At 43.3% G+C, this 12,310-nt stretch overlaps 1 protein-coding gene across 1 annotated transcript in view; it reads left to right on the forward strand.

The window, feature by feature from the left end:
- Positions 1 to 12,310, forward strand: part of LRP8 (LDL receptor related protein 8) — a 208,563-nt gene that overhangs the window by 175,901 nt on the left and 20,352 nt on the right. The window contains exons 5-7 of the mRNA XM_063138773.1: positions 3,586 to 3,954; positions 9,726 to 9,848; positions 10,265 to 10,387. Coding sequence (XP_062994843.1) covers positions 3,586 to 3,954; positions 9,726 to 9,848; positions 10,265 to 10,387 — 615 coding nt within the window. The remainder of the gene's footprint in view (positions 1 to 3,585; positions 3,955 to 9,725; positions 9,849 to 10,264; positions 10,388 to 12,310) is intronic.

Genomic DNA, 12,310 nt, shown 5'->3' on the forward strand with positions numbered 1-12,310 from the left:
TAATGAAACCTATAGAAAAGCAGAGAAAGAAAAAACCCAGAAAAAAGCACATGGAAAGGAGCCAACTTTAATCCTACAAAGAATCTGGAAGCAGAAACCTCGGTACAGATCCAGGATACATGTCGAAATGTCCCAACATGCAAGCACATTTTTAATAAGCATTCACATGCCTGGTTTGGCCCTTCAGTTTTGCGGATGGTGTGCTCTAGGAACAGTTGCATTACATAGTCTTGTTAAGCGATATTGCAGGTGTTGCCAAGCAAAGAAATCTGGGATTAGGATTTCCACCTAATTAGATACCTTGATATAAGCAATGGCCAATAGGCCATTTTTCCTTTGAATTATCCCTTCAGTTTAAACCGCCCCCCCATCACCCTTCCCCATATTGTTACTGTCTCAGCTGCTAGAAAGCTATGTGGTTTATCATGGGAACAGCACAAGAAAAGCAATATCTATTTCATCTGTTGATGACAAAATACTCCCTGCATACACTACTCAAAAGTACTGTTTTCCAAGACTGATACTTCATTTTGCATAATTTGTAAATGATCCAATGGATTTTCGAAATTGCTGAGGTGACTGCTTATTCCCCTTAATAACCAAGCAAATTACACACAATTAAGTGGTGTTCTGTGGGAGTTCTCAGAGGTAGGAGGGAGATGGATTTTATTTTACTAATCAAAGTGACCATTAATTGCCTGTAGCTAGGACACCTGGAATTTTTCATTTGGACTGCTTCCTCTGGCTCAGCTCTAAATCAGGCAGGCTGAGATGGGAGGAGGAGAAAAGAATCCAGCCCAACTTTGTAGCTTGGAAAAGTCTCATTTGTATGCAAATGCCACATGGTGAGTTCCAGAGAAATTTTCCGTGTGTTGCAAAGGGGCTTATCAGTGCAACTCAGAAGCGAAATCCCTGCGTACCTCACTGAGTCTTTGCCCTGTGCATCCTTCTTAATGTGTTCAAAACAAGGCATGGTGTGAAATTCTGCAATCTACTTACATTTGGAGGGGAACGAAATTGGCACTCATGAAGAGCCAAAGCCAGAGCAAAGTATCCTGTACTACAGATAAGAAGTTTGCAATACCGTGCTTCAGTTGTTGACCCAGCCTGCCTACGGTCTTTAACTGGAGCGCCGTTATTTCTGGCCTCCCCCATCTGGTTGTATCGCTGCTCTTCAGCCCCTACATGCATCAGTTTTGCTGGGGGTTTCCTCCACTTTTGCACAGTGCTCTCCTCTTACCGACCCGCAATTCCTGGACTCCTCTAGTTAGATTTGCCACCTGGCTGCTTTCAGGCTTGAAAGAGATTTTGGACCACCTGGCCATATTTTTTTTATTCCTTTAGCTCAGTCTCAAGGCTAGATGACAGGCATTATGAAATTTGCATATGTTTCAATGAATTAACATGAGCAAATGAGCCATGATTCTTCTACTTTTGCAAAAGTGCAGTTGACATGCTGCTTTGGACGCTTCGCAGTGGCAACGTCTTGAGCTCCTACTTGGGTTCTGTAGTGCAAAACTGAAGATACCTCTCCCCCACTCCCATGACACCCCTGTACTCACGGCAGACATAAGGATGGTGTGGGCCACAGTGGTCCTCCGTGGGATCCTGTTGGGTTAGCAGGTACCAGCATGGACTGGAGGCACTGCAAGATTCAGAAGCACTGAAACAAGAGTGCCCAAAATGCCCTTTATCCATTTGCTGCCATCTTTATTATGTGCATTGCATTCACCATTGGGAATGCAAGAGGCGGCCAAGTTTGCTGATGATGCCAAAGTCTTTAGGGCAGTTAAAATGGAGATTGCAAAAAGCTCCAAATCTCTCCAAACTGCAGGAATGGGTATTGAAATGGCAAAAGTGGTTTAGTGTAAGCAACAGTAAGGGGATGTACAATTATGGCAATATCCAACTGTGTCATTCCATTAGCACAAATGACATTGCTAATGGATTCCAAACCATGTGCAAGAGCAGCATCCAGCTAAAATTACATTTGCGCAAATGCAGTTCCACAAGCAGTTGTACAAGCGGCTGTGCATTACGCTTGTGCAACCAGTTGCACGTAACTCTTGTGCAATCTGTTGTGTGTCCTGTTGTGCATAAATGTTGTGTAATCCGTTGTGCAACATGTGGTGTGTAATTGGAGCTCTGCTAGCGCTATTTGACTTTGTGCAATGACACCATTGGATATTACCCCGAAGTAAGAAAAGGTCCTAACTTTGCAGATACACTGACGGGGTCTAAGCTGATGATGACTGACCAGGAAAAGGGATCTTGGGGTTGTGATGGACAGCTGTTGACCCAGAGTGTGGCTGCTGTGGAAAAGGCATATGCAGACCACTAGGAAAGAAATTGGAAATAAAACTGCCAGTATTATAATGCCTTCATACAAATCTGTTGTTACTGAATGTCCCCTGTTCATATGTACATGCGAACTCACATGTGTACACATGTACTGGGTAAACCTTTTCTTTGATTTTTACTGCTAAGATAGTTCAACATTTCAGAACTGATGTGCAAAGTTCCAATCTGTGCAGTGGGAATTGCTGTGGCTCTGACCATACTGAATGGTCTTTTTTGGGTTTGGCCCCTACATAAAGCAGTCAGCTTGGGTATTTTATGATGCAGGAAGGTGGTCTGTACAAAGTGGTACCAGTTTCCGCCATGTACCTTATGATGTAATTCATGGGGGGGGGCGTTACCCCTTTTTGGAGGGGTCTGAAAGGGGGTAAACCCCAACGAAGTCAGTCAGATTGGACACTCTGGAATCATGTACACTTTTCCCCAACAGATACTGCTTGTTTCATTGATGTATCTTATGACATAATTGTTATCCCCAGAAAGTGGTTGGGGGGGGGGCTGCTACCCCCTAAATGCTCCAGCAGTTGCTCATAAGACTGTCAACTTTTGTGACATGTCTAGATAGCCAAACTTTTGTACCTTATGACGTAAGTATTTTGACACGGGCTTTTGGATTGTAAGGATCTTTTGCAGAGGTGTGGCACACATGGTAGACCTTTTTCTATAGTTTAACAAAACTTGGGGAAATTAGCTCACCAATGAAAATTGAGGCTAAACAATACTTTCATTTTACCATGAAACTTTACAAAAGACAAGAATTCTTCATACCAAGCCCATAACACTGGATCAGCAGGCTATTCTTGTTAAGAGAAAGAGGGAGAAAGAAACAAGAGATAGAAGTTATGATTCACAAATAAGGAGAAGGGAGGGGGGCAAAGGAAATGGCACTGCAGGGCTCGAGGAGCTCTGTGCAGGCAGAACTCTGAGCTTGAGTGGTAAAGGGTGGGCCGTGCAAGCTGTACATCCTTTGGTTCTGCAGTTGCTGTGAGAAGGGAAGGGTGTAGAATGAATGCCAGGTGGGTGTAAATATCAGGTGCATTGCATAGTCTCACCCAGTCCTTGAAACAGGGATGTGCTGGTGTGCCCTTGGAAGTAGTGGATGCAGATGCAAAAGTGATCTTGCCCTATAAAACAGTATACAATAATAAAAAGCATACGCGTGTGCAAGCAGTGAAAATGCACTGGGTGAACTTGCGCTAACTCCTCTGTTTTGCTTTTACTCCAAAGTCTGTTCTTCTAGCGAGTTCCAGTGCAGTAACAAGACCTGCATAGCGACGATCTTCGTCTGTGACGGTGACGATGACTGTGGTGATGGCAGTGATGAGAGGAAGTGCCCTCCCCTCACTTGCAACCCCAACGAGTTCCAGTGCAATAACAGCCTGTGCATCCCACAGATCTGGGTCTGTGACAACCAGCCCGATTGTGAGGACCTTTCCGACGAGTCGATGGAGAAGTGTGGCTACAAACTCAAGCCGCAAGTCATGAGCACCTGTGCCGTTCATGAGTTCCGGTGTGGCAGTGGGGAATGCATCCACCTGAACTGGAAGTGTGATGGAGATGAAGACTGCAAAGACAAGTCCGATGAGCAAGATTGTCGTGAGTGTCTATGGGGCATTGAATGGCACATTGGAAGGGTGGGGGTCTCAAAATAGCTTTTGCAATCCAGTCCTATAACAGGCAGTAGATCCTACTGAGTTGAAAGGGGATTACTCGCCCAAAATACATAGGATCACAGGCCTAAACTCACTTTAACTGCTAATGTTGAAGAAGTGATTGAGAGGCTGAAGTGAATTGCAAATGGGTCGACACCTCTAGTAAGACCAGGGCTGCTTTTTCATGTGTCTTTTACACCAGGAGAAGTTATCACTGGTGGATTAGACTCTTGTTACATAGGGCATGTCTACACGATTCATTTAGCCTGGGGTTGCCGCTAGGTCATCCCTGTGCATCCAAATGATGCACAGGGGATACCAGGATCAACTGGGGATGACCACAGTCTTTCCCCAGGATAATTGAAACCAGGAATTTCCTGGTTTTTTTCGAAGATGGTGTGGGACAACACCAAGGACCGCTCCCAGGTCCTCAAATGTGTACAGAACTGCACAGGGGGGGCTCCGTGCCCATGGTGGTGGGGTAGCAGCGATTTCGCCAGCCCTGGGATGGCGAGGGTGTTAGGCACAGAGTTTGGCGGCCGGGGGGGGGGGGGATTTTTTTCACCACGCGCACATGGCTTCTCTTCAAGAAAGAAAGGGGGAAAAGGCACCCGCGACGTCCCTCTTCCTTTCCAGGATGTCGCATGGCCATATAGGCGCTGGGGAAGGATTGCGGAAACAGGTAAGTCCGTGATCCTCCCCCTCCCTCCTGCTACAGACATGCCCATAGTGAGCAGTGAATCAGCCAAGATAATCAGGAAGATACTGTAGCTGAAATGCCTTGGAATTCAAGGTAGCTGTCTCGGGTGGGTGGGGGGGAACTTCCTCTGAAACCACAACTTTGTGACAGCTAAAATTTCATGGTGGAAAAGAGTCTGTCAAGGGCTACAGGTCTAACTAAAGCATTTGCCTATTACATTTGTATGTAGATTTGGGTAATTAGTAATCACTTAATTTGACTGGCTAGCAAATTATCTTAATGTTACCTATATGTTCAGTATACTTTCTGCCCTTGAATCTCGATTGCACTGAACAATGCTTCTACCTTCAGCTTGAGAAGCTTTGTGCACTAAAAAAAAGAGAAAAGAAATTGAAGTTCCTCTCATGTGAGTAGTCAAGTCGTTAAAGGCCGTGAGTTACTGAATAATGGATTTCTCTTCAGTTAGCTTTGTGCTCTTTCACACATTGCTGCAGTGTTTTGGGATGTTTCATCCATTTTTCAGGTGCTAAATAACTTAAGCTGGTCATTCACCCAAGGACTGAGAGAGAGAGAAGGAAATGGAGAAAATGTTTCGCTGAAATATTCATAATCGTGACACAGAAATGAAATGAAATATTTATACTACCACTATGTGTAATCAGAGTTGCTGATAACAGCCATCTGTGGGCAGGTGGGCAGCTCTCGCTTGCCAGGACTGAATTCTTGTAGCTTCTTGCAAACTGCATACAGAATTATGAAGAATCATTAAAGAACATATGAATTAGGCAAATACACTAAACTGTCATATTCAGAGGCACAAACTGAAGGTGCATTGCTCATGCCAGAAGCAGCGATCTTTGTCTTCCCTCCCAGCTACTGTGGTGCTGAACTTGCATGTAGTAACAAGGGACCTGATATGAACAGTCTAGTATTTTCTGCTACCTTCTGTGCCTTTCAATTTTAAATTAGGTGTTCAGAAGAAGCTATAGGCTTCCAGAATGTTTCCTTATCCACCATGTGACATTTTGATGGCTTGGAGGCAAACACACATAGGCTTGAGAATGATGGGATGTCTCCACATTCTCTCCTCACTCCGTTTCTCTTGCATGCCTTAATTCCATTCTTTTTTATTTGTTAAACCACCGTTTTCTGTGATATCTGTCTGGGAAACTCTGGTTTGAGTTCTCCCTAAAATGAGGACAATAAAACATGATTTGATCTTGGTTTGCAGAGAATGCTCAAACCACAATTTCTGAGTTCAGACACCATGGAAAGCTATGGTTTAACAAGCAAGGAAGTACTGAGTTAAGGGAGTATATGGGTGTACAGCTTGTACCTAGTTCAACAAACCATCTGAATTGGGCCACAGTGGTCTTTCTCATCCTTTCTTTTTCTCTCTGTAGAGTAATATCCATGATGGAATACATTCCAACATAACATTTTTTTTATTATGCAAAGTCCAAAATTCTCTCTGCATATTTACCCTTGGAGAAGGAACATTGTGACAGAATTGGCCTCCAGCAAACAGAACTTTTTGGTACAGAATTTAAGATATCAACATCCCAAGATCCACTCTTGTCCCCTCACTTCTGTGCATCGTGCATAATAGAGGGATGTCAATAATTTAAAATAAATTTGTAGCAAGGCCAGCATCTATCACTCATTGTCATAAGTGTTTAGAAGCATAAAAGTGCATTAAGTCTATGCATTAGTGGTGACAACGAGTGAAAATGCTTTGGCAGATGAACAAAAAAAGAGAAAGTGTGGCAGATGAACAAAAAATAAAAGGTTTGCTTATGAAATCCCATCTTCAGTGGCTGATATTTCTTGATTCTATATAGACGTTAAAATGAGTTGTGGTAGAATAACAGTTTTTCACACAGTTCCATTCCTGGTGTCTCCTGTTAAAGAATCAAAGTTGATGAGACTGAAAGAGATTTTTGCTTGGGATATTGGACAATGACCACTGATCAAGATAGGCGACTGTTAGAAAGACTCAGGATCAGGTAGCTGTTTATATCCTTCAAAGCATTCTTACGGGATACTGAAGGATTTATTTTATTTATTTATTTATTACATTTTTATACCGCCCAATAGCCGAAGCTCTCTTCGGCTATTGGGCACAATAGCAGAAGCACTTAACAAGAAGCACTTAAAGGTTTTGTTTGAAACATATGGAACCTAATATAAAGAGTGCTTCAGCTATTGCTATTTGGAAAAACAATGCACTACATGATTGCTGAGTAATCATATAGGACAGGTAGACAGGCAGGAGTTCAGCATAGATTGAACATGGGCAGCACAGATTTGCAGGAGATCAGATGTGCTCAGTGAGCGCAACAGGTCTCTGGAAATGAGCCCATGCAGGTGCGCTCTTAACAGTTCCCATTTGTACTGCATACTTCCATGTGCAACTTTGGCCTAATTGCTCCAGACGCTTCCATATGGTGCATTTTACCAGTTGGCAACTGAAGTAACAAGCAGTTTAGTAGGTGGGTTTACATGACTGATAGCGCATGAGGGGTAGCTAATTACAGAATCCTTCGCATTTGCATTTCTTAATGATATAAGTCATATCATCAAGGAATAAAGAACTATCCTGCAATGTCCCATTCCTCCCATGTTTTCAACCTATCTCTATAATGTGTTTTCGTATTTATCTCTTGTATTGACTTTTCCCCCATGACTCACTCTCTATCTGTCTTTTTCTCTTTGTGTGTGTGTGTGTGTGTGTGTGTGTGCACGTGTCCATGAGTATTTGTACTAGATTGAATCTATTTTATTAGATTCAATAAAATAGTAATACACAACCAACAGAATTTAACTGTATAAACTAATAACACAAAGGTAAACAGTCAAGTACATTCATTAGATGGTATTATGGAAAGTTTCAGGGAGCTCACTAGAATAAGGAGTATTACACTACCTCAAAGTGTCTTTCCATAGTAATCTGTGAGAGCTTGGTGGTGTTATGGTATTGTCTTCTTTGTTAAAATAATTGATACAACTATACCAGGTTTTGAAGTAATTGTCAGCCTTATTGTATATTTTTTTAGTTTATGTAGCTCTTGGTTGGTTGTTTAGCTTTTCTTCCAGGGCAATGGTCCATAGTTGGTTGTACTACAAATCAATGGGGGGAAATGTTTTTGATTTCCAATCTTCTACTTAGAGTAGACCCATTGAAATGAATGGGACTTACGTTAGACTAACACTGAATGCCACTCATTGGATATTACTTGTTTACAGTTGGTCTGTTAGTGAACCAAATATGCTGTCACCCTTTTGCAATGTGCAAGTGCTGAGTAGAGGTTTCACTGCTCATGCTCAGTCCATGTCAATAGCTTCACAGGAACAAGCTAAATGGGTTGTGGTAATATTATTTTAACAGGCTCTTTAGGACAAATAAGGACAGGTTAGGTTCCATGGCTGCTTGGACCCCAAGACGGCAATTTTCAAAATATTTGAACTTCTGATTTTTCATTAAGTTGCTTTAGTCCCATTAACTTTAACGAGGCTAGAGCGGTTTAAGTTGAAGTGGGCTGTGGCTTTACAGTGGGCCTTTGGAAGGAAAATATAACAGACCTTCAGAACGACTGCTCACATAATTGCAATGCAAGTTTGTGCTGCTGCTTTTCATCACGTATTGTATCTCCAAACAGCTCCCCATGGGGAAGATACACAATTTATTTATTTATTTATTTATTTAAGGATTTTTATGCCGCCATTCAGCCAAAAAAGGCTCTCACGGCGGCTTACAAAAGTATTTCTTGACAGTCCCTGCCCACAGGCTTACAATCTAAAAGACATGACACAAAAGGAAAGGGGATTGGGAGGGAGGAGGAGGAGGAGGGGGAAAAGGAACGCAAATTCAGGCACTACAATCTTAGTTGGAAAGTTCAGCAGTTATAGGTGACAGCAGGAGGGAGGGGGCTCTCAGCTGGAGCTGGACCCAGGCACGGTGGCGAGGTGCCTGGCTGCTGCTTCCTCCCTCACTGGTGGCCTCTGCAGAGACAGTTGGTATACATGTATACATATATCATACACAAGATCCTTTTTCGGATGTGCTGGCACGCAGCAGAAAGTGAAAGCCTCAGTTCACTCACACATCTGCTTTTCAACATATATATTAATCTGTGAATACACATTTGTACGTGCGATATTTGTGGGGGACGTAGATAAATATGAGGAACACAATATGTGCAAACATTCTGTTTGCCCAACTCTGGTTTGGTGTAGAGATCTTGAGTCCCTGTCGTGAGTTTGACCTGCATGATGGACTGCGTTTGCACCGTATCGTGTTATCATGCCATGTGGTACCTGCTGTGTTCTTTCTTGTTGCCTCCTTGATGATTCCAGGGTGTTGGAGCCATAATTTCTGATCTTCGGGACAGTTTGTGAAATTGCCAAGGAGATTCTACCGTCAGGCTCTTGGATCACATGAATTAGTATCTGTGTAGTAGTGCTCTAGCTACTCAATGGCAGTGATTTTCTGTCATTTAGAATGAGGATGCAATCCCCCATGGGGGGAAGCGCTGAAACGAATGCTTTCAGATACGTTTATTTGGGGATGCTGCAATAGTTGCAAGCGTTGACATTCAGCTTTGAAGTTGCTCTTTCGCACCCTCTAAAACAGTCAGATTTTCTCCTTGTTTACTGACAAATTTAAAAATTACAGCTATAATGAATCCTGCTGTGCAAAAGGCTCCCGAAAGGGTGAGAGGCAGCTGGGATGCAAGAGGAGATCTACACGGTACGAGGAATTGTTCTCAAATTCCTGCCTACCCAAGACCATACAATGGCCATCCCCAGCCTAGTGCCTTCCAAATGTCTCGGACTGTAACCGCATTGTTCCCAACCAGTGCTATCGTTCACCACCCCTAGGAAGGGAGAAGCACTGCCGCAGGCTCCACAAGTTTCAGAATGGTTGAGAGTAGTACTGGTGTTTACAGAACCTGTTAGAAATATCGAGCTGCACCATGGGTCACGGTGTTCCCTTTCATTCCTTTCTTTTCAAGCCCTGGTGACCTGCAGCCCTGATGAGTTCCAGTGTGGTGATGGGACCTGTATCCATGGAGCCAAGCAGTGCAACAAGGTGCATGACTGCCCTGACAACAGCGATGAAGCTGGCTGCGTCAACGGTAGGTATGATTGGTGCCCTTGGATGGGTCGCAGCAGGAACCATGGCTCAAAGGGTCTCGGATGCCAAGGATTGCAACTTGTCCATCTTAGAATCATAGACTCACAGAACAGTAGAGTTGGAAGGGGCCTAAAAGGCCATCGAGTCCAACCCCCTGCTCCATGCAGGATTCAGTTGCTCCTTATTGTGAATTTTTTAAACATTCCAGCAATGAGGCTCCTTGGGGGCACTTCCCCTAGCTTTAGCAGGCATTGTGCTTTGACAAATCACTTGCCATACATTGCAACTAAATATCCCGTTGCTTAACTCCATCTCATTTCTTCTCAATTACACCCTGTTGCATCTTAATGGCCTGTCTTCATTTTCATGTGCCTAATCTAACGTCAGCTGCTTTCCCTCCCTTGCCCGACACAACAGAAGCGGCGTGCGAGAGTCCCACCAAGTTTCAGTGTAAGAGTGGAGAGTGCATAGAGGAAGTCAAGGTGTGCGATTCACACAGGGACTGCAGGGACTGGTCTGATGAACCTCTAAAAGCCTGTGGTACAGTACACTCCTCTTCTTATTTCTACCTCCTTTTTTTAACAATCCCTCTCATTCTCTTTGTGCTCAGAACTGTCGGAACTGGAGCATATGGGCCACTAGTGCCACTCCTTGTTAGTTTACCTGTTCACCTTGTCTCTGTGTCTATTGCACGGGTGTAAAAAGAACTGGAATCTGATTCCTTGAATTGTAGGTTTTGCATATTCCTTGTTACACCAGGAAATAAATCAAGGCTGATTGCAAAGAGGTTTGATCTTATCACAAGATCAGAAATTCCTCACTCTCCTGGCCTCTTGTTGATGCAAATTCTTTGTTGTCCTAGTTACTGTAAAGTGTATGGAAAGTTTAGGTTCTCAGACATTTCCTTTGCTCGTATAAATGCACATTGTGAAATCAGCATACAGGCCCAGACACTTACTCAAATGGCGACAGCGTCAGTGTGGGGGAGATGTGAGCACATGATCCTCCTTCCAAAACACAGATAATGGCCCTGTTCAGACACCACGCTAAACCATGCTGCTTAACCACAAAATGGTTAATGGAATGCATTAAGGTTAACCATTTTGTGGTTAAGCAGCATGGTTTAGCATGGTGTCTGAACGGGGCCTTTGTCATACATAGTGTAGCACCTCTATTCCGGGGGTCATGGTTTACACACACACACACACACACACACACACACACACACACACTTTCTTAAGGGGCACGTAAGTCAGGAATCCATATCAGTGGACATCCACACTGTTATTCAGGGTCAGGAGGCTCACCTGCTCCTCCTCTATGCAAGAGGTCAGCATCTGGGTAAGTGCACCTAAGTAAGCAACTGGAGCAATGTAAAATGCATCATTAGCCGAATTTCACCTAACAGGTGTGTTTATTTTTTTTAAAAAAAGCATCCTTAGAAGAACTAGGGGTGATATTTTTATTTCTCATAAAAATGTCTATGTGTAAACTTGATCCTATGTCCTAATAAAACCACTATGAGTGATGAGACACTAGGCAAATATTGTTAATGCATGGTTGTCATTCAGTTATACATGACTTGGAGGTTTATTCTAAAATAGCAGAAGCTTGAATGCATCATTAAAGAAACCAAAACATTTTTATTGCATGATATCCATTAACGGTTTGTCTGTTGACCTGTTTATTTATCAATGTGTGGTCATAAATTTATAGCACATTCCTTCAGATATGAAGTGTGAGTGAGAAAACTCCATGAGCAGAGAAGATCATAGAATAGTAGAGTTGGAAGGGGCCTATAAGGCCATCGAGTCCAACCCCCCTGCTCAATGCAGGAATCCACCCTAAAGGTGTAAGAGCCCTTTCCAGGAAGATCAAACAAAGCCATTCTCATTGATGTGAACGTGGCTGAACTGTTACACTGATGAATATGCTCTTGGGCATCCACAGAATCTGACTCAGTTCCTTTGAATACATTTTCAGTAAGAGGTTTGAACAGACTTAAGAAGATATATTTCATTCATTTGAATTTTGCCATGGTAGCTGTTTATATTGCTTAGTATAGTGGCTCACCAACTCTTGACTATTAGCCCGGGTGGTTGGGGCTGATTTTTAGTTCAAGCCCAATTTATGGATGGAACAGAACCCCCAGCCTGCCTGTGGAATCCCTGCAATGTTGGCCTGGATTAAGCTGAACCAATTATAACTCAGTCCAGACAAGACAGAGATGTTGATGTTGGGTGATCTGTCTGATTGGGAGTTGAATGTATTACCTGCTCTGAATTGGGTCACACTCCACCTTTTAAGGATCAAGTATTGTTGGATCTGGCTCAGCTCCTGGATACCAAGGTATCCAAAGTCACCCAGAATTACTTTAATCAGGTTTAGCTGTACCCCTCTCCTGGAAGACGCGGATCTGTGCCTGGGTAATCTCCATGTTGGACTATTGTAATGCTCTCTACA

Source organism: Elgaria multicarinata, chromosome 1 (assembly GCF_023053635.1).
Source record: "Elgaria multicarinata webbii isolate HBS135686 ecotype San Diego chromosome 1, rElgMul1.1.pri, whole genome shotgun sequence".
Lineage (NCBI taxonomy): Eukaryota > Metazoa > Chordata > Lepidosauria > Squamata > Anguidae > Elgaria > Elgaria multicarinata.